At 41.3% G+C, this 19584-nt stretch overlaps 1 protein-coding gene across 1 annotated transcript; it reads left to right on the plus strand.

Annotated features, from left to right (window-relative positions):
- Positions 1-275: 275 nt before the first annotated feature.
- DYRK4 (dual specificity tyrosine phosphorylation regulated kinase 4) lies at positions 276-17914 on the plus strand. The gene is made up of 14 exons (XM_064701027.1): positions 276-661; positions 4342-4425; positions 5782-5931; positions 7032-7167; positions 8320-8483; positions 8846-8982; positions 9801-9941; positions 11561-11699; positions 13841-13922; positions 14648-14820; positions 15415-15475; positions 16013-16142; positions 16858-17003; positions 17438-17914. Exons 1-14 carry the CDS (start codon positions 638-640, stop codon positions 17662-17664), a joined length of 1794 nt encoding a protein of 597 aa, XP_064557097.1. The 5' UTR covers positions 276-637; the 3' UTR covers positions 17665-17914.
- Positions 17915-19584: the final 1670 nt, after the last annotated feature.

Consider the following 19584-nt stretch of genomic DNA (forward strand, 5'->3'; position numbering starts at 1 on the left):
TAAGTTCTGTCTCATTATCCACACCAAAATAATCCACACACTCATTATCCCACAGTGCAGAGCAGCTCTGCACTAATGCCCTCAAGAACCTCAGACCAAGGTGCCACACTGACACACAATGCCCAGTGAGAAACCAACCCTTAAGGAATTAATTAATTTTCATTTTCCAGTCTGTCAGTCTTGTTGAAGAGATTTTGCTCAGTGTATAGCAAGGTCGCTGTGACAAATTCTGACAAAATCCAAGTTTAAGTGTTTTTTGGTTTCGCAAGCACATGAGCTCAGTGAGAAAGAACAGACTGAGATGACAAGGAGAACAGCCAATCCTGTTATATTTGTCTTTCTTATTACTGACTTGCCATGATAAATATGGAAAATTATATTTGGCTAGAAGGAGGCTGAGAAAGGGAACAGATGGCCACCAAAAGAATACTAGAGCAGCTAATAGTCACTGGCATATTTCCGGGAGAAAAATTTAAATCTGAAGCCAAGCAGAAGCATTATCCATTTTTTTCTGCTCAGGGCACTGTGCATGGAACTGCTCCTGCTATGCTCTGACTAGATGAAGGTGGGCTTCCTGAAATGCCTTCCCTGAATGGAATAAACAGCTCCTGTCCTGCACCTAACAGCTCTCGCAGTAATGCTGACAGAAATAGTTGACAAGGTGGGGAAAATGTTTGTGTTCCTACTGTGTTTTGAGTGAGAGAGTGTATTTGCTATGGCTTTTTAATGTATTGCATGGTTTAGCACCTGTGTTGTATTGTCTCCATGTATTGTACAGGCTTCATTCAGTTTTGAGAACAGGGGGAAGAGATTGCCTATGTGAATGAAGGGGTCTTTTTTTCATGTAGTTGTGTATTTAAAAAATTCCTAAATTTTAATGCATTTCTGATGTCTATGGTTAACATGGTAGTGAAAAAATACTCTGATATTTTGAGAATTATGGAAGTGTGTCATGATGCTTGATTTTACAGAATGCTGTAAAGCTAAAACTTTGTGACTGTGGGCTAGGTGGTGGATGAGGACCTTGTTCTGTTTCTTTGGTGGTAACTGGAATGAGCAAGGTGGTCCAGGATTTGCAGGGCTGGAATAGCAGGAGATGATAGTCTGGGATTGCAGCATTGGAGCTGTAGGACAAGGCTGAGTGCCACAGGAGCAGGGAAACCAGGGGTGAAATGGAGTGGAATAGTAACAGGTGCTGCAGCTTTTCTTTGGAGTGCATCTGCCAGAATGAGCCCAGCCACAACAGCTCAGCTGCAGAGCCCATAGGGCAACTCCAGGATTTTGCTAGAGCAGTTCTGCTGGGTCATTTGGATCAAGACCATCAAATAAAACCACTGTGTGGACTGTCCAATAAATCCACCTGCTCCCCATTCAGCCACCAGCAGGACTGCTGTAGGCACAGATCAGTTTTTCCACAAATAGATTTTTATATTATTTACCCATTTGGGGTAATTTTATGAAGGTCGGTCACTTACTCATTTTATTGAATAAATTGCCGAAAGAGCTATAAAGCCTTAATAAGTAGGTTTTGAGAAAGGGGGGCAAAGAGGATCACAGATTTCCATGGTTTAAAATAAGGCTTGGACTGATTTTGCTTTTACACTGTAAAAAGAGAAATGTTCACCTCAAAATCTTGGTAATCTTTCCCCACTGAATGGAAATTAAATTGATTCCAAATCCAAATTCTGGCAGCACATCTTGGAGCCCACTCACATTCTTCCTTAGCTCTTGCTTAGTTTCAAATATATTTTTTAAATTTTTCATGCTCTGTTGTTAGTAAATCTACTTTAAAAAAATGTAAGAATTTAGACATAGCTGCCTAGCTTTTTAAAATAATTGCTAAGAAATAAAATGCCCTTTTGGAGTGAAGACTCTGCAGTCGGCACACGTATGTGAAGTCTTTGTTTCTTCGGTTTTCAGTGATAGCTTTTTCTCTATAAAATCCTGTCTTTGTATTGACTTGTATCTAGAAAAGCGTGAAGCAGTTAAGAAACTACCTTGAAATGAAATGTAATATTTTCATCAGCTCCAGAAACTGAAAATCATAGCTTGCTGGGAATGAAGTATGGATGAAGTGTGAGGAAAAAGTATAACATGTGCTAAAATTAATAATCTTACTAAGAGCTGGGCTGATATAATTAGTAGAGTTTTGAGTGTGTATCCCAGACTCACCTTCATAATAAATATGATTGTCCCTTGAAATGCAAGATATGGAGATTGCATAAGATTGTCTGTACATTGTCTGGGAAAATACTGTGGCACTGAGTTTTCCATGGAATCATGATCTAAAGAAAATCATACAAGGATGTTTGGTGCTCTGGCAAACTGTGTCATGCTCTAGGACACTCCTGTTTAGGATGCAGTAGTCTAGTGACCTTCTTCTGTGGCATTTGCTGTGTTGGCACTGGTAATAATTTGGATATTCAGCATGTCATCTCTTATCCCTGGCTGGCTGATCTCCAGTTCCAAAGATGGGAATTACCATGTCCAGGTTTTAGTCCTTATCCCTTTCCTGCCATTCTCCTGTGCTTCACAGCCACCCTTCATCTCACGCCAGAGCTGTTCTCAGTTTGTTCTAGATCTGATTTGCCCTTGCAAAAGGGTTTGTTTATTCATTTGTGAACAGGAAGAGCACACACAGAGCACAGTTATCTCAAGAGCAGTTTTCAGCTGGTCTGCTCAGTTTGAGTGGTGTCTTCCTGGCTGATGGTGAGACAGCTGAACCTTTCAAAAGGCAGAATTTCCTCCATGTGGTCAGGTAGATCTGTACACAGAGATTTAGCTCCATATTTAGTTTGGAAAAGTCTTTTAGAGTCTCTAATCTAAGTGCATATGCAAGGGTGGATATGCTACAGGCTCTGGAGTCAGTCAAGAGGAGGCCATCAAGATCATCAGAAGGGTGCAGCAGCTCTGCTGGGAGGAAAGGCTGAGGGAATTGGGATTGTGCAGCCTGGAGAAGAGAAGGCTTTGGGGTGCCCTCACTGTGGCCTTGCAGTGCCTGAAGGGAGCCCACAGGAAAGATGGTGAGAGACTCTTGGCAAGGGCCTGGAGTGACAGGACAAGGGGGAATGGCTTCACACTGACAGAGAGCAGGTTTAGATTGGATATTTTCCCATGGGAAAGGAGAAAGAAATGGGAGGAAGAAATTGTTCCCTGTGAGGGTGGTGAGACCTGGCACAGGTTGTCCAAGAGAAGCTGTGGATTCCTGGAGCCTGGGGCTCTGAGCAGCCTGGTCTGGTGGAAGGTGTCCCTGCCCATGGCAGGGGTTGGAACTGATTGGTTTTTAAAGTCCCTTCCAACCCAAACCAGTCTGTGCTTCTGTTCAGGGCCGAATGTGCCAGAGCCATTGTTGGGGTGTGTTCACTTTGATCTCCCTGCTTGCAGCAGTGCTAATGTGCCCTGCATATATCAATGTCACAGTGTGTGTGTGTGGATCAATTTGCATGCAAGCATCCCTCACTCACTACAGCTTTTTTATATAAATATATATATACTTATGTTTATCTATGTCCATATATGGATATCTGCAGTGTATTAGCACAGGTGCAGCATCTAATCTGAGTTGTCCCTGCCTTTTCCAGGCTCAGACAGACTCTTTCAGGAGCCTTTATGACCAAACCCAGTGGGGTTCACTCCAGCCTATAGAGCAGAGCTCCAATCTGCTTTAACCATGGAGTTTTCTTGATATAAATTATCCTAAAGATTTCTTCATTTCATTGCAGTTTGTTATTGGGCAAAAGTGTACAATGCTGCTTAGCATGTTTATTGAAAAACTGCTGAAAGCACCTGCAAACTCTAAAATGGTGAGCTGCTTAGCACTTTCCCCATGGGGTTTTTTTGTATTTATTGCTAATACTCTCTGCCCATTGTAGCCAATGGGGCTTTTCTATATTTCAGTAAACTCAAACCCTGATTTTATTTTTTATTTTTGCAAAATCAGCTGAATCAGTTTAATGCTGCTTTTAGCAATGTATGGGCTCACAATCTACCTCATGAGGCAATTTAAAGTTGTTCTTCCAAGCAGACTCACCACCAGCTTCCAAGTACATATTTAGGGATTACAGAGGCCCCTTTCCCTTGGCTGAGCACAGGGGCACACCAAGCATCTGAGAGGCATAATAACAAAATAAACTGTCTCTGCCCCAGCCCACAAAACAGCTGCTCAATTGAGAAAGGCATTGCCAGAGTGTAACATGTTTTCAGCAGCTTTTGTGGCCCTCTCTCACACCTTCTGTAGGCACAGGCATTGCCACAAGGGAGGGGAATACAGAAATCAGGCAGGGGTTCCATAATTTTTTCTTCCAAAATAATTTTTATTAAAGCCTCGCTTTATGTTTGCAGTCTTCCCATGTGGATGCTTTTTCTCAGTCTCAGCTGACTGTTCAAGAGAGGGATCATCTGGGCTCTAACAGAGTCTTTCATCAGGTATGTACTCTTCAGCTGACTTCAAAAATACCTGAATGCTTGTTTTTTAAGTGATCTCTTGTAATAAATTAATATGGGCAGAGGCAAGTCTTCTATTCCTTGTCCTCTTCCATTTTCTCTGTGGCTGTATGACTGTCCCAGATGCCTGCAAGTATTTTGGTTTTGCTGTGTTCAGTAGCATTTGAGGAATTTCTTCTACCACATCACTTTTGTTTCTTGAAGCTTTTGGGAAAAGTCCACTGGAATGCCAGTTCTAAGTTTTTAAAGGCTATTCCATTATTTATTGGAATAAAAAATGTACTCATTAAAGTTGATTGGCTTCAGAGCATTGCTCTTTGCTTTTTAAGAAAATATCAAACCTCACCTTTGTTGTCAAAAGCTTGCCAAATATGTTTCTATGCTTCTCCGAGGAGAAAAATTTCACAGGTTTATGTGGGCTGTAGCTTTTGCTCTCTAGACCTTATTCTGCATTTCATTGTGCACAGTTGATCTATTTCAGATCTATTTCAAATAATTGTTTTATTACTTACCAAAGAAATAGTCTACCTGAAAGAGTTTTCTTTGCTGCTAAGAGTTTGACTTCTCTGACTTGAGATATTCAAGACATTGATAAGACATACAAGATATTCATAAAGCTGTGCCCTTTAATGACTGGCTGCAATTAAAAAATTATAAAGAAGTATTTTGCAAATAATAAATGGAAGAAGTCAGGAAGGACTAGTAATCCTGGATTATTTAAATGAGCATTAGCATTTATTTTTAGGCAAAGTTTGCTGAGAGCTTGCTTTTTCCTCACCAGTAAGGAGTGCAACAAAGGGGCCCAGTCAAATGGAGCTCCATAGGAAATGAGGGGGAAGGAAATATAGAGAATCCAGTGCAGGGAAGACTTCCCACTGTCTCCACCCCTGGTGTTTGGCAGCAGTCCAGTCCCAATTTCTCTTCTGCCACTGGGAATAGTTAATGGTATTTTCTGCCATTGACACTTCATGCCTACTTATTACCCTGTGTGGGCTTTCTTTTCCCCACTCACGGGAGTCCTGCTGCCTGGAATGGCTGCTGGGCTTCCAGACCCAGCCACCCTTTGCAGCTGAAGCAGTCACTGCTCTGATGCTGGATGGAAGTGTTCTTGTGAGGAGTCTCATTCCCTAAATTGTGCTGGGATTGCCTGGAAACGTCATGCTGCCTGTTAGTACAGCTGGAGCTGCCTTAGCATCTGCTCATTTCCCCTTTGCCTTTAGGTGTCAGAAGTGAACCACACACATTTTCCAAGGAGTTGCATCCCTCTGCTGTTCATAGGCGTAGCACAGAACTGCTTGCTAGGTCGTTAAGTGACATTTCCTTGTGCTTTCTATTTAGAGAGTTAGTCGTGGTGTCCTTTCCCTCCCACATCTGGAAGGTCAAGTCAAGCATGGTCTGGCTGCAGATGCTGCAAACCCTCCCGCCTTTGAGAGCAGCCTGCCCCAAATAGCAAATAAGAGCTTGCAGAGTGTCCTCCCCTCTTTTCAGGTGAGTTATAAAGCTCCTGGACATCTCTTTTGCCTGGTGAACCAGCCTCTCTCCAAGTGCCACTGAGAGAGTGTCAGTGGCAAAGTATCACAAGTGTATGGGGGAAGAGAGAAAAAGGGTCAGAATTAGAGACAAGTCTGGAAAAGTGCTTCATTTTGAAAAGAAGCCCTTTTTACTTGCACACATCCTTAATTCAAACCCCACAAGCACCAAGATGCTTTTATTGAAGTGGTACCAGTCAGGACTTCTTGCAAGGATGTGGTGGACCAAGCTTGCCCACTTGTTAGTCCATACCCCATCCCCTGGGTCCTCCTTGTCTTGGCAACCATGTGCTGGTTTTGGAACATGGCTTTGGTACCCTTCTGAAACTGAGCTGGTTTTTGTCTCCATCCAGCCCCACTTCTATGAGGACTTTCTCAAAGGATGAGAAATAAGAATATATAAGGAATAAGAAATAATAATACTCTTCCATTTAGTTTGGAAGAGTCCTCTGAAGGGCATCTGGCCCAACCTCTCACTAAAGCAGAGCAGACTTGGAGCAGGCTGCTCCCATTATGCTCCATTTATCCAGTTCATCTTCCACTCACTGGGCTCCAGTGTCACAGGCCCTGCTCAAGGCAAAGTCCATGATGCTCACTGCTTTTCTCCCACTGGCCAAGCCCATCACTCCATAACAGAAGACAACCAAGTCATTCAGACACCATTTGTTGGCATATCCATACTGGTTATTCCAAATCAACTTCCTGCCTTTCACTTGGTTTGGCATGGTTTCCAAGAGGGATTGTTCCACAGCCCTCCAAGGCTGACCAGCATTGGTATACATAGCATTTCTAGAGAGTCCATATACTGAAAGGATCTGGAAGATGAACTTCCTTCTCTCATTTATAGAGCTTTATCTTTCCATGGTCCAACAGCCTTTAATGCTTTTGATAGAATTTGCAGTCTGAATAAGCAGGGTGTCCTAGTGCTCAAGCTTGCTTGTTCTATCTCAGCACAAAATTGACATAGAGATTACTCAACTAATCCAAAATAAATATACTGCAGCTTTGTTTCTGTGAATATAGCAGTTTTTAATTTTAAATTTTTTTTCTGCTTGGCAGGAAAATGGAATTCAAGGCAATTTTCCTCAATTTAACCTTCCAGACAGTCTTCCTGAGAGTGATACCAGAGTCCATACAAAACCATCTGAACTGGAGAGCACCAACATCGGTGTCAAACTGCCTATGACAGCTTCAGGTAGAATATCCCTGGATAAACTGAAAGGATTGAAGTGACAGGCTGCCTGCACAGATGAGGAGTGTGTACAGTCAGGACACTCAGGGACCAGAGGTGCCATGTTAAATGGCTGCTGAAATATTTAACAATTTAGAGCACAGCAATATGGATGGGACTCAGTGATTTCTGATTATCCAGCTTGGGGAAGTACCCGGTAGGGGAATGATTTGACTAACACAAATACAGAAGAAAAACATGCAGTATCAAAAAGAATGTGTATTTATCTAAGACTTAGGTGGGGTAGGTGAGAGCAATATTCCATTACAGGGATAAAACCCTTTCCCACTTCCTTGTGGCTGTGTCCCATTTTATTGATGTGGGCTAAATTGCATCTTGGGAGTTCTGAGATCTAGAAAGTTTCTGACAGAGTTAATCTATTTCTAGAAGGAGTCTAGGAAAAAAAAGTAGTGGCCTTTTGCTTTGAAATGATTTAGCATCCCTGCATTGCTGGATGAAGATCTGCCACTGTTTAACAAAACACCCACACATGCATGCAACACATAGATTTATAATGCTCCTGTCTGAATATATATCCACATTTAAATGATGGGAGTGGAGGTGTTAGGGCAGCTGAAATTTTATGCAGGAAGAATCAGAACTAGGAGAAAAGCAGATTTGGACTCCATTTAATTCCTAACCTCAAGCATCTGACTGATGATTTTTATCAGAAAAACAAGTACTTGAAAGCTTTGGTTAACTAGACATTACTGACATTTTATAAATATAGCAATCAAACCAATAAAAATGTAACTTTTCATATAAGTTATGGAGCCTGAGGGACCAGACAGACAGCAGATAGGATTTTCATAAAATCTATGTACATAAATTCCCTCACAATTAAATAATTTTAACCTAAACTGTCTTAAAGTCTTGCTGACAGATGATGAGTGCTTTATTGAACTTAATACTGCAAGCCAGAAAAAAAAAAAAAAAATTGTATGAAATTGTAGAAAAAGAGAAATCTTAGTTGGAAGTGAACTCTAACAGCTTTCCTAAGCATCCTGCTCAAAGTGGTGGGCCCTACTGTGAAATGTTCCATTGTAAAAGCACTTTGCCATCAGGTTTCTGACATTTTATTGATTTGTGGTTTTACGTTCTTGTTTTCTGATTTAGAAGCCTTGAAAAATTTTAGAAACCAGTTAACAGTCTATGAGCAAAAAGAAATTTTCAATTATACAGAGCTCTGGTTTCTTGGCCTGGAAGCTAAAAAGATTGAAGGTTTGCCTGAAACCCAGAATAATAATTGTTATGATGATGAGCATGGTTCCTACTTAAAGGTAAGTGGAAAAATTATGGTATTTGTTTTGAGCTCAGTAAGTTTGTAGTGATTTTATGCCAGCTCTTAAGTGTTGTCTGTGAGATAAATGTTGTTTCTAGAAGATAAATGTTCACATAGTGAAAAAATGCCTTTTAAACCTGAAGAGAGAATTCACTTTGCATGTCATGCAGGGTTGATGCAAGGTAGCTGGGCTATGGAAGCATCACTTGGGATTTTCCTTGTTATCATTATTTGATGTAGCCTTCACCTGCAGCTAGCCCACCATCTGTCATGGAGAGCAGACTCAAACACACAGGAGCTTCTGGGAAGCCTGATCTTTGTTGTACTCCTTGAATCTGAGCCCTTTGTGTTCTTTTGAAGGTTTTACATGACCACATTGCCTACCGCTACGAAGTCTTGGAGGTCATTGGGAAAGGGTCGTTTGGGCAGGTGGCCAAATGCCTGGATCACAAAACCAATGAGTTAGTGGCATTGAAAATAATAAGGAATAAGAAAAGGTGAGATACCTGCTGACTTTAAACCAGTAAAGTCATCCCTCTTATATACAAGCAAACTGTGACAACATGAACAAATCAAAATCAAACCTCCGGTACATTCATTAAACACAGTGAGTGCAGACTGAGGAAAGAGGATGTCAGGAACTGGCCTGGACCTGGAGGAGAGACAGCCTAGGAAAGCAAGCACAGTTTCTCCAGACTCACAAGGTCTCTCTGTCTCTTGCACAGTGAATACACAACCCAGGTAACCAGCTGTGCAGGACTGAGAGCAGGGTTCCAAAACCACAGGAATATGCTGGAAGGTGCCCATCGCTTTCTTGAACATGAAGAATTCTACACTGTAGTCCTAAGCAACCTGTTCCTGTTAAGTGGCTGGTTCCAAATTTGCGAGCTTGAGGCAGAGTCAGTGAAACAGATGTTCAGCTGTTCCATTTTCCCCCTCACTGAACACTAAGTGTAAAGATGCTTTTCAGAATCCCCTGTCTGACTGTGGTAGGTGTGAAACATGTTCAAGGAAAGTGAAACATTCCTATAGACTTGAGAGCACCAGGATTTTAGTCTGGATGCTCACTGGAAACCTTTTCATTTAAAGGTTTTTTCAGACAAGTCAAATTAGGTACCCTGAAGTGTTATGTAAGGCCAGTGTATTTAGACTAGGAATCAACAGTAAGAAATCCAAATTACAGTGGTTAACGGGGTTGAATGAAACATTTTAATAATTGTCCAACCTGCTGAGCTTATGGTGTTTGTAGCATTTGCAGAAATACAAGTGCTACCCTGAGGTGATGTCACCATTCCCATGTCATGTGATATTTCAGATTTCACAGCCAGGCTTTGGTAGAAGTGAAGATCCTTGATGCTCTGCTGAAGAAAGACAAAGATGATACTCACAATATCATCCACATGAAGGAGTACTTCTACTTTCGCAATCACTTCTGTATCTCCTTTGAACTGCTAGGGTAAAGTACATTTTCCTTTACATATACCTTGAGGAGAATTGTAGCTCTTGTGCCTTACAAGATTTAATTTTTATGTCTTCTTCAGAAGAATTGGCAGCTAGAAAACAACACTGTCTAAATACAGACTGCATAACTGAGCCTTTGATCACCCAAGGTGAACTGAAAAAGGCCACGTTCAGACTTCACACGGGCAATGACATGATCCATCCCTTATTTTCTGTGCTGGGTATTGAAGGCTTCTTCCCCGAAAGACCTGTGAGGAAAAGAGTAAATGCAGGACTGGTAAACTTCAGGGTATATAAATATGAATAATATCAAATAATTTAAAAATAAAACTGCGTCTTACTTTTTTGAATCTTTGCTGCAGATCTTCTTAGGAGGAGTTCTGGAGGAATTTTGGAGAAGTCAGAGTATTTTATTCATCAGCCTTCTTGTAATCAGGGAATCAAACTGAAATTATCCAGGTTACCCACACTTCTCCAGCCCTTAGAGTAAAGCCCCCTCTGGTGCATGTGCTGCAGACCCTGCTGAAGATTCAGCATGGTATGCACAGCTTGATCCCAAAGAAACCTAAATCCCTCGTGTTGCTGCATGTGAGTCTGTCACTAACAGGCACATGGGGTGAGAGGTGACTCCTCTCCAGGCAAGTCACAGACCAGTCTTTTCTGAAAGCTTCCATGGAAACACACAGGGAAATGGGAGACCCACTATCTTTAGGTCTCCACAGAGGAGTTGAAGTCTTGTTGTCATAGAAAAACGTTTGTCTGGTAAAATTTTCATTGCCTTTAATATACCATGAAAAGCCTTTGATTTGTGATCTTTTCCGTTAAGTCTGGGCAACTTTAATTCCAAAGGAATGGGCCGTGCCTGTCACCAGCGGACACTCCAGTGAGGAAGGCAGAAAGCTCCAGCTGGTCATGTCCTTGCAGACATGTGCTAGTGCTGAGGACACCTCTCACAGGGAAGAATTTATTCCTAATATCCAATCTAAACCTACTCCTTTTTCAGTTTGAAATCATTACCCCTTGTCCTGTCACAATCACTATCAAAAATCTCTCTCCCTCCTTTTCATAAACCCCTTATGGCGCTGGAAAACTGCAATGAGATCTTCCAGAGCCTTCTCTTCTCCAGGCTACTGAGCAGGGCTACTGGAAGTTGCTGAGATGTGATGTCACCAGAGGGATATAAACACCCACTGAGACCTGATTTGTGGGGGGGGTTATCTAGTAATATTCACTGCTGGTTAAAAACCTTTAGGCAGAAATTATTTACTCAAGACACCAAAGCAAAGAGAAATGACAGCAAAAGGAGACAGAAAAAATTTTTTTTGGTTCCTGAATGATTATGGTTCTTGGTAAAAATCAGCACAGCTGCTTAACAGCAGAGAGTTTAGCAAGGAAGTTCAGTGATTTTACATCTGCTTTAGATCTGGGAGGTGTTTGTGCATATCAAATGCAGGGCAGCATTTGCAGGAAGGAAAATAGCTGTCATTTTCCTCTGCATGAGTCCTCCATGTGGGAAGACAAGCTCTTAATGCACTGGAAACTAATCATGCCTTTAAAAATAAATTCTCCAATCTCTTATCTGCTCTCTGTCTGCTGCTTCTTCATCCCCCACAGAATAAATTTGTATGAGCTGATCAAAAAGAATAATTTCCAAGGCTTCAGCCTGTCGTTGATTCGCCACTTCACTCGGTGTGTGCTGAGGTGCTTGCAAGTGCTCTACCAGGAAAAAATAATTCACTGTGATCTGAAGCCTGTAAGTACAATCATTTCATCACCTGGTATTCTGTACAGAATCAATGAGCTTATCCTATTCTTTATTGATTGAGAGGAACTGTCAGGAGAAACCCTAAAAACCCAGTGTGATGTTTGTACAGAAGCTGTGATTTACTTCAGATTATGCTCATGCTACAGTCAACTGATTGTTACCATAGATTCAGTTCATGCACCAAAGCATTAAATGAGATTATTTCGTTGCCAAAACATATGCAAATATGAATCAAATTCAGGTAATGACTTTTTGCTTAGAGAAAAAGAAAAATACTTGTAAAATTAAATATTTCAAAATGACGGACTTTGTAATACAAGGAGTATTCACAAGGCAGCCTGTTTCAGGTTATTCTGTTAAGTCAATTTAATTTCTCAGGCATAACTATAAAATTAAGTAGCCTAGTAAATGACAAAGTAATTCTGTGGAACAGTCTGTCCTCCAATTCCCTCTGCTGTATCTCCTAAGCATTCATGCTAGGTAAAACATTTCCATTCTCCTTAAGTGCCAAATTTAATATTTTGCAATTTTCTGAGATTTCTGAAGGACTTTAATTATATTTTCACTTCAGATGAAAGTTTCCCTTGATTTCCTTTTCAAAAGGGCAAATTAACCAATAAAGAAATAAATAAGTTCTCAGGTAAAAATGCTAAGGATAAAATTCTGTTGTCACTTTGCTAAATGTAGCTTGATTTAGAATTCTGAGAAGTCACATATTTTCTATACCAAGTGTCTTACCAATATGTTTGCCAGACCAATTTTCAGTGAGGAGAGAGGCTTGCAAGATAACCCAAATATATGAATCAAAAACAATTAGCCCAATGGGAAATCTGTTTCCAGGCAGCCACTGACAAGGAATGACGTTGGCAGCATCAATTAGTGTAGTCTGTATTTAAATAGAGCAACATGTTAGTGAAAATGTAATGAGTTAACTAAAAGACAATTTTGTTCTCATTCAACAATTGTACAGTTTCATGAATTTATGTTGCCTGAAACTCACATCTGTTATCCCATCTGCCTCCTATGATATTTCTCAGCATTAGGTAGAATATGGAGTTTCTCTGGCCTTTATGCTAGGTAATCACTGCCTCCAAAGCCTGGTTTTACAGTCAGTCCTGGTTTTCCAGGTTTAACCAGCTCCCTTGCATTGTGAGGGATTCAGTATAAGAGACAGAGTCCCACCATGAGCATGAAGGGATAGGGAGCTGCAAAGATGGGATGCTGCTTCCCATACCAGAGCCAAGAGCACCTGGATTATGGAAGTCAGTCCTTGCCTTGACTTTCAGCAGTAGCAGCTTCTCCTTCCTGGCACATGAAGCATTTCCTTATGAGCTAATTACCCAGGAAACCACTTCATCATTATTTGGCATCCACCTGGGAAGTGTTCAGTCCTTCAAAGCCCTGACATATAATCACTGTAAAACTGGTTGATAAAGGTAACCATCTGTCTGCTGAGGCGTGGAGAAGGAAATCCTTCATTTAGACAGACTTTTAATGAGGATAAAACTCAGCTCTGCAGAAGAGAGCTGAAGGCTGTGTTTGCTCATCAGTGCACAAACATATATCCCTGAACTGGCTGTTTAAGGACCACTTCTCCAGCTGGACTTGCAAGAATCCAGTGCTGTACCCACCTGCACCCAGCTAAGAATCCACAGGACCCTGCCTTGTCCATTTGTCCCTCCCCTGAGACTTGTGCATCACACAGGTGGGGAGGAGTGAGCTGACACAGAGTCTGGGGCAGGCAGTGCAGGGGAGAACTGTGGAGTGTGGCTCCTTCATGGGCCAGGGGCTTTCTGTGCTTACAAAAGCATGGTTCTGGTTAATTCAGCACAACACAAAGCCAGGTGCAGTTTGGCTTTTACTAGATAAGCAACCCTGAGTTTTGGGGAGCTCCCTGGTGCCCTTTCTGTCTCACCTGCAGCCTGGGTACCTTTCCAAATCTCCCTTCTGCTTTGCACAATTTCACGTTATTGGCTGCCCCCTCATGTTAGCAAATGCATTCCAAAGGAGTTTGGATTTTGAAGCTCTCATTATGCAGAGAAGTATAAATGCATTTTGCATTCTGATTTTCTCCAACTTAATATGGTGCTAAACTCCTCTTTTCCCTGTGATTTTTTTTTGCTTTTTAGGAGAACATACTATTATACCACAATGGGCAAGGTTCAGTCAAAGTTATTGATTTTGGATCAAGCTGCTATGAAGACCAAAGAGGTTTGCAGAAAAGTCAAGTTCATGTAATTTTCTTAATAAGCTTTCTTAATTTTAAATAATGTGGAAAAGCTATTTCTTGGATTGGGCTAATATATTGACCTATGCCCCTAATTAGAACCTGGTGAACTGTTCAGCCACTGGTGGTGGAGCAAATACTGGTAGAGACAAGTAAGATATTACCATTCTTTTTCTTTGTCCCAAGCCCAATCAGCATCTTTACTCCTGTGTTGAAATCAGAATTGCACTTTCAAGAGTGGTTAGCTGGAACAAACTTAAGAGGATAATCCAAATATTTCACTTATCAAGAAGTTTGTCAGGTCCAGAGAGCCTTTCTCTGTGAGATGGTTAAATTATAACTGGTACTTTTTGTATAAATACCACAGGGAGGGAAATGGGAACTGTACTTTTAATTTAGGAACTGTTGATTGATGCAAATGGAACACCTTCAAATAGGAAAATGAGCATGGATAAACTGAATCACAGCATTAGGAGAACAATTTCCTTCAGTGAAACTTGTTGAAAAACAATTTCTAAATGGAACAGGGGAAAGTGTATCACCCATTACTTTTAGGATGAGATTAGAAAATGTTTCCAGAGCCTATGTGAGCAATCTGTGGATAGACAGATTTATGATTCCTGAACATATGCCTCTCTTCTGCGAAATCTGCAAATTGACATTTCAGTCCCAACTGTGATTTTTGCTTCTTGTCTGATTTTTGATCCAGTGTACACCTATGTTCAGAGCCGCTTTTATCGCTCCCCTGAGGTGATTCTTGGTCATCCTTATGCTATGGCTGTTGATATGTGGAGCTTAGGCTGTATCATAGCAGAGCTTTACACAGGCTACCCGCTCTTCCCAGGGGAAAATGAAGCTGACCAACTTGCCTGCATCATGGAGGTAACTTTTGGGATTGGTTTGCACACCCATTTGATAAACCGCACCACCAGAAACAAAAAGGAATCTCAAGCAATAATGAAATATGATTGGGTATGGCCTGGCCCTCCAGAGGGATGTTTATTGCAGCCAAATGGCTCTTTGAGCCAGAAGGGCCCCTCTGAGCCTCTTTTCCTCCAGGCTGAGCCCCTTTGCCAGCTCCCTCAGCTTCCCCTCATCAGACTTTTGCTCCAGCGCCTTCCCAGCTCTGTTGTTTTCTCTGAACATGCTCCAGCCCCTCCATGTCCTTCCTGAAGTGACAGGTCCAGAACTGGACACAGATTTGAGGTGTGGCCTCACCAGTGCCATGGAGAGAGGGACAATCTCTGCCCTGGTTCTGCTGGCCAAACTATTTTTGATGCAAAGATGTGTACAGGCAGCACTAAGGAATCCCTTAATTCCCTCCACAATAAGAGGAAATATTTTGCAGACATTTCACAGTAAATTGCAACATTCAACTTCTTTTCATAAGGAGGGAAAAATGCCACACCTCACCTATTGGTTGTTGAGTATCTTTATGAAATGAGGAGTAACTCTATGAATTAATTTTCTGTGAAGGTATTGGGTCTTCCACCAGCTGATTTTATCCAGGCTGCGTCAAGGAGGAGAACATTCTTTGGTAATTTCTTCTGATTATTTGCCATTTCTGGATCCCTCCCTGGTCGTTAATCACTAATTAATAGCACTGGTAGAGAGTAGGGTCAGAGATCTTTAGCTAATTCCTAGCTGATAAAAATACTTCCAGGAAGAGGTATGGGAAAAAAGTAAAATGATAAAATGAGGTCTATAAACAAACCTGGAACTCTGCTCTTCATGTCTTATGGGCCTCTAATTGCCAAAGTGATAGAGAAGTTGCTCTTTAAAAATATTGTTGCTGAAAGGAATGCAGTGGGCTCTGGGAACTAATTTGCATTTTTCATTTCTCTGTGTATAAATTTGGTTTGGAAATTGCTCAAAGCAAACAAACCAAACAAAATGTAGGATATGGTCTCTAGGATGTAATCAATCCTGTTTGCCACAATTCTGGTAGATTATCAATGCAACAGGGCAAAACTGGAATTAGTGGGATGGACATGGATACTGTTTATGCAACTTTTTAAGGTATTTAGTGAAGGTTTTTAATGTAATTTTTGAGGATGTCTTTTTTTTTTCTAAGATTCCAAAGGTTTTCCTAAATCTGTAACTAACAGCAAGGGGAAAAAGAGATGCCCAGACTCCAAGGATCTGAGCACAGTGCTGAACACCCATGATGCTGGCTTCTTGGACTTCTTGAAAGGATGCTTAATGTGAGTTCATACTGTATGCAACAAACTACTTTTGACTTTGATTTTATTCTTTTGTGCCTTTAAAATCCTGGTATCTGTTTTGTTTGCTTGTTTTATTTTTTGGTGGGGTGTTTTGGGTTTGTTTTGTTTTGTTTTCCACGCGGCATCATTTGTATAACTATTATTATGGACACTTTACTATGCCTTCTTTCGCAGTGACTTAAAATTTCTTTCTAGCAGTTCAGTAGCATTTTCCAAAAGAAATTCTAAAGAAAGTGCAAACTTGTGATAACATGGGGAAGAAAGAAAAAATCATCCCACCATGTTTCACAAGAGGGTTGCTTTCAGTGTTCTCTGTTTGCCAAGTCTGTGTGAATCATGGATTCATTTTGGTTTGCAGGTTGAATCAGAATTTTCAGAAAATAATTTCAGTGGAGCAAAAAACCAAACCTTAAACAAGAATGTTGGGTCCCTACCCTAATAGAAGCAGGAACTGCATATTAAAAATGGTTTGGTGCTGCAGAGGATTTGATCAGCACAGTGCTGACGTAAATAGGTTTTGAAGTCTGGAGAAGATCACAGATTTTTCCGTGGTTTTGGGATAAAAAGAAAATTATCTTGTTTCAAAAAGATGTCCTCATAACCTGACTTTCAACAGACAGGGCTGAATCTCTTGCCTTTTGCCAATTTTCAGATAGAAATAGTTGAATAATGATTTGTCTCCTGTGGATTTAAGGTGGGAGCCCTCCCTGCGCATGACTCCCGATGAAGCGATGAAACACGCGTGGATCCAGGAGCCCAAAATCTTCCGGAAGCCACAGGCCCCAAGGAAGATGAGTGATGGCTCCTTCTCTGTGCTGGAAAGTAGAAGAGAGACTATCCGTAAGCATATTCTACCTCAGGACTAAGGCATTTATACCACCAGTGTTTGGGGTTGCTTTGTGTTCAGTGTCATCTGCCTGGAGCGAGGGGAGGTGGAAGTGTGGAGATAATGGATGGTTGGCCCCTGAAACGGGGTGGGTACAGGCATCACTCCTCACTTGTGTAGAGCTGCATGCCTTATGTTTTAGTTCAGCTGCCTGCAAGAAGACTGGAAGTGCTGAAGATTCACACAGAGAACCCTTTTCCCTGCTGAGAACAGAACAGTATCTGACACCACACCACAGTGCATGCCACTTTCAGAGCAAAAGAATGCAGCAGTGGGGGTTGTGAGATTCCTGAGAAAACTTTCACCTGATTTGTGTCAATCCTGTGTTTTACCTGCTGTTAAGAGTCAGCAGTCTTAACCCTCTCATTTTAATGATTTATTGTTGCAGAGAATCTCTGGAAAAATGCAGCTGACAAAGTGAGAAGTGAACTGGCTGACAGACTGACTCCTTTCACAGGCACAGCAGAAAGTGATGTGCAGAACACAAGGAAGCATGCTATTCCAGAGAAATACTTGGAAAACCACATGGAAAAGCCTATTAAATATGATCAAGCAGAAGACAGTGGTGAAAGAGCTCTTCCAAAAACATCTCTTTTTTTCCCACCAATTAAGTAACACAGAGCACAAGCTAAGATTGGCTCAGTTGCATACCTAGTGTATTTTGTAGGTATTATTTGTACTCAGGAATATAAGCTATATCTGTCTGTTCATGGGCTGTGCACATTGTAAGTATATTTAATGTTCTTTTTACCCTGAAATCATCTAGTCAACCAAAACAGAATTTGAGAACCATTCATTTTCCTCATCTCCATCTTTGTGATCAGAGATTCTTCACAACCAGCAGCAATAAAATGGAGACTGTAGAGGTGGAGAGTGGCTTATTCTTGGTGTTCTAACAGACTTTTGAATTTTATATTTTCTTGGATCTAAAAGATGTGTTGACTGAAGAATCTGAATCCTTTTTCTTACGGCAGCATAAGTCAGGAATAATTAATGGATAAGATTACTGAATTTACTTATGTATAAAACAAATAAGAGAAATCAAAACAGCATCCTCATTTTCCTCCTGCTACATCTTCCTCTTTTTATAGTGAAGCTGCTAGATGAAAACCATTGTCACACCTTCCTAGCAGATTTAGAAATGCAAATTATGCTCTTTAGCTCTCTAGCAACAACAAAGCAGAGTGGTATTCTGGGCCCATTTCTGCAGGGACTCAACAGGAAGAATGGATTAAAGCAAGCTAGTTTGATTTGGGAAAATTGTCCTTCATGGCAAGTTTAACTTAATACTCTGAAAAAACCCCAACAAAAACCAAACTAATTTCTATGATCCCTCTGGCTTATGTGCTTAATGTATTTAATTTAGGTATTTCACTCTTCGAACAGCAGACTATCTTTTCACTGCATTTGTAAAGCACCCACCTCATTACACCTCTTACATTTACTGGAGCTTATAGCTAGAAATTCAGTTGAAAAGGAATAATGAGAAAATTGTCCTACCAAAAGCAGCTGCTACTTTAGCAGTGACACTGCAGCAGCCCCTAGGGAAAGAGGTGTTCAGAAGTGTTTAGAGTCACCATAGCAGCAAGCTCCCACAGGCTCTTTTGCAAAAGAAAAATCCACAGGATATGGAAATGGTCCTCAAACAGTTCCAGTGTTACAGGAGTAAACAAGCCAAGTGACAGGTACAGCTGAATCACTTACTGGTAGGAGTCACCTCAGGGAGAATGGACTGCTGTGATCATCCCCTCAGCTTCAGGCAAATCCTGGGACTCCTGAAGAAACACCTGGAAAATGAGTGACCCAAGAAGGGCAATAGCCCATTATTGAGGGCAATTGAGCAGAGAATTACAAGGGTATTTTGGCAGACAAATACCATCCTGCTGTGATGCAGGCATTCCTGACAAGCAGGCCAGCTTGCAGTGCCAGAATTATTTGTACCTCTGGTGTCAGAGAGACTCCTTTGCAGCTGAACCCTCATGGAGAACATAAAATGCTCCCATTCCCATTCTTCAGCAGAATGATGTACTAGGAAAAGTGAGTTCTGTTCTGCACCATGTTATGGCACAGCACAGCCAGGGTGGGAGCACTGCAGAGTGTGGACAGAGCCCTCATCACATTTCTCAGACCCTTGGAACAAGAATTTACTAGTTTGGTGCAGTTGCTGCTCATTCTTCATCTGCTCCATCACATTCCCTTCCCAAGTTACAGTATCTGATTCTCACAACTGTGCACTTGGGTTTTTGTCGGTTCTACCTCAAAGTTTGGGATCAATTATATTGAGATGCCCTTGACCCCTGGAATGGATGTTACCCTAATGAAGGTGTAAAACTCATTTGATAAATGGGCTTCTGTGCTGGAGCTGTGTTTTCTTCACAATTTATTATATATCAGTAGCTCTTTGTAGTAAGCATCATCATATTATTTCTCATGGCATATGCTGATGGGTTTTCCAAGGCATTCAGTGTTGAGGGAAAAGTGGCAAAAAATCTGAGCCTGTAATTCAGTTTGATCATCCTTCCATATAGAAGGCAT

This window comes from Zonotrichia leucophrys, chromosome 1A, assembly GCF_028769735.1.
Source record: "Zonotrichia leucophrys gambelii isolate GWCS_2022_RI chromosome 1A, RI_Zleu_2.0, whole genome shotgun sequence".
NCBI lineage: Eukaryota > Metazoa > Chordata > Aves > Passeriformes > Passerellidae > Zonotrichia > Zonotrichia leucophrys.

Bases quoted from the DNA above. Each gene is read 5' to 3' on its own strand.
- DYRK4 (XM_064701027.1), top strand. From the start codon at position 638: ATGCTGACAGAAATAGTTGACAAG. The intron at 4,426-5,781 runs GTATGTACTCTT...CTTTCTATTTAG, and splicing joins CTAACAGAGTCTTTCATCAG to AGAGTTAGTCGTGGTGTCCT. The intron at 13,923-14,647 runs GTTTGCAGAAAA...TTTTTGATCCAG, and splicing joins CTGCTATGAAGACCAAAGAG to TGTACACCTATGTTCAGAGC.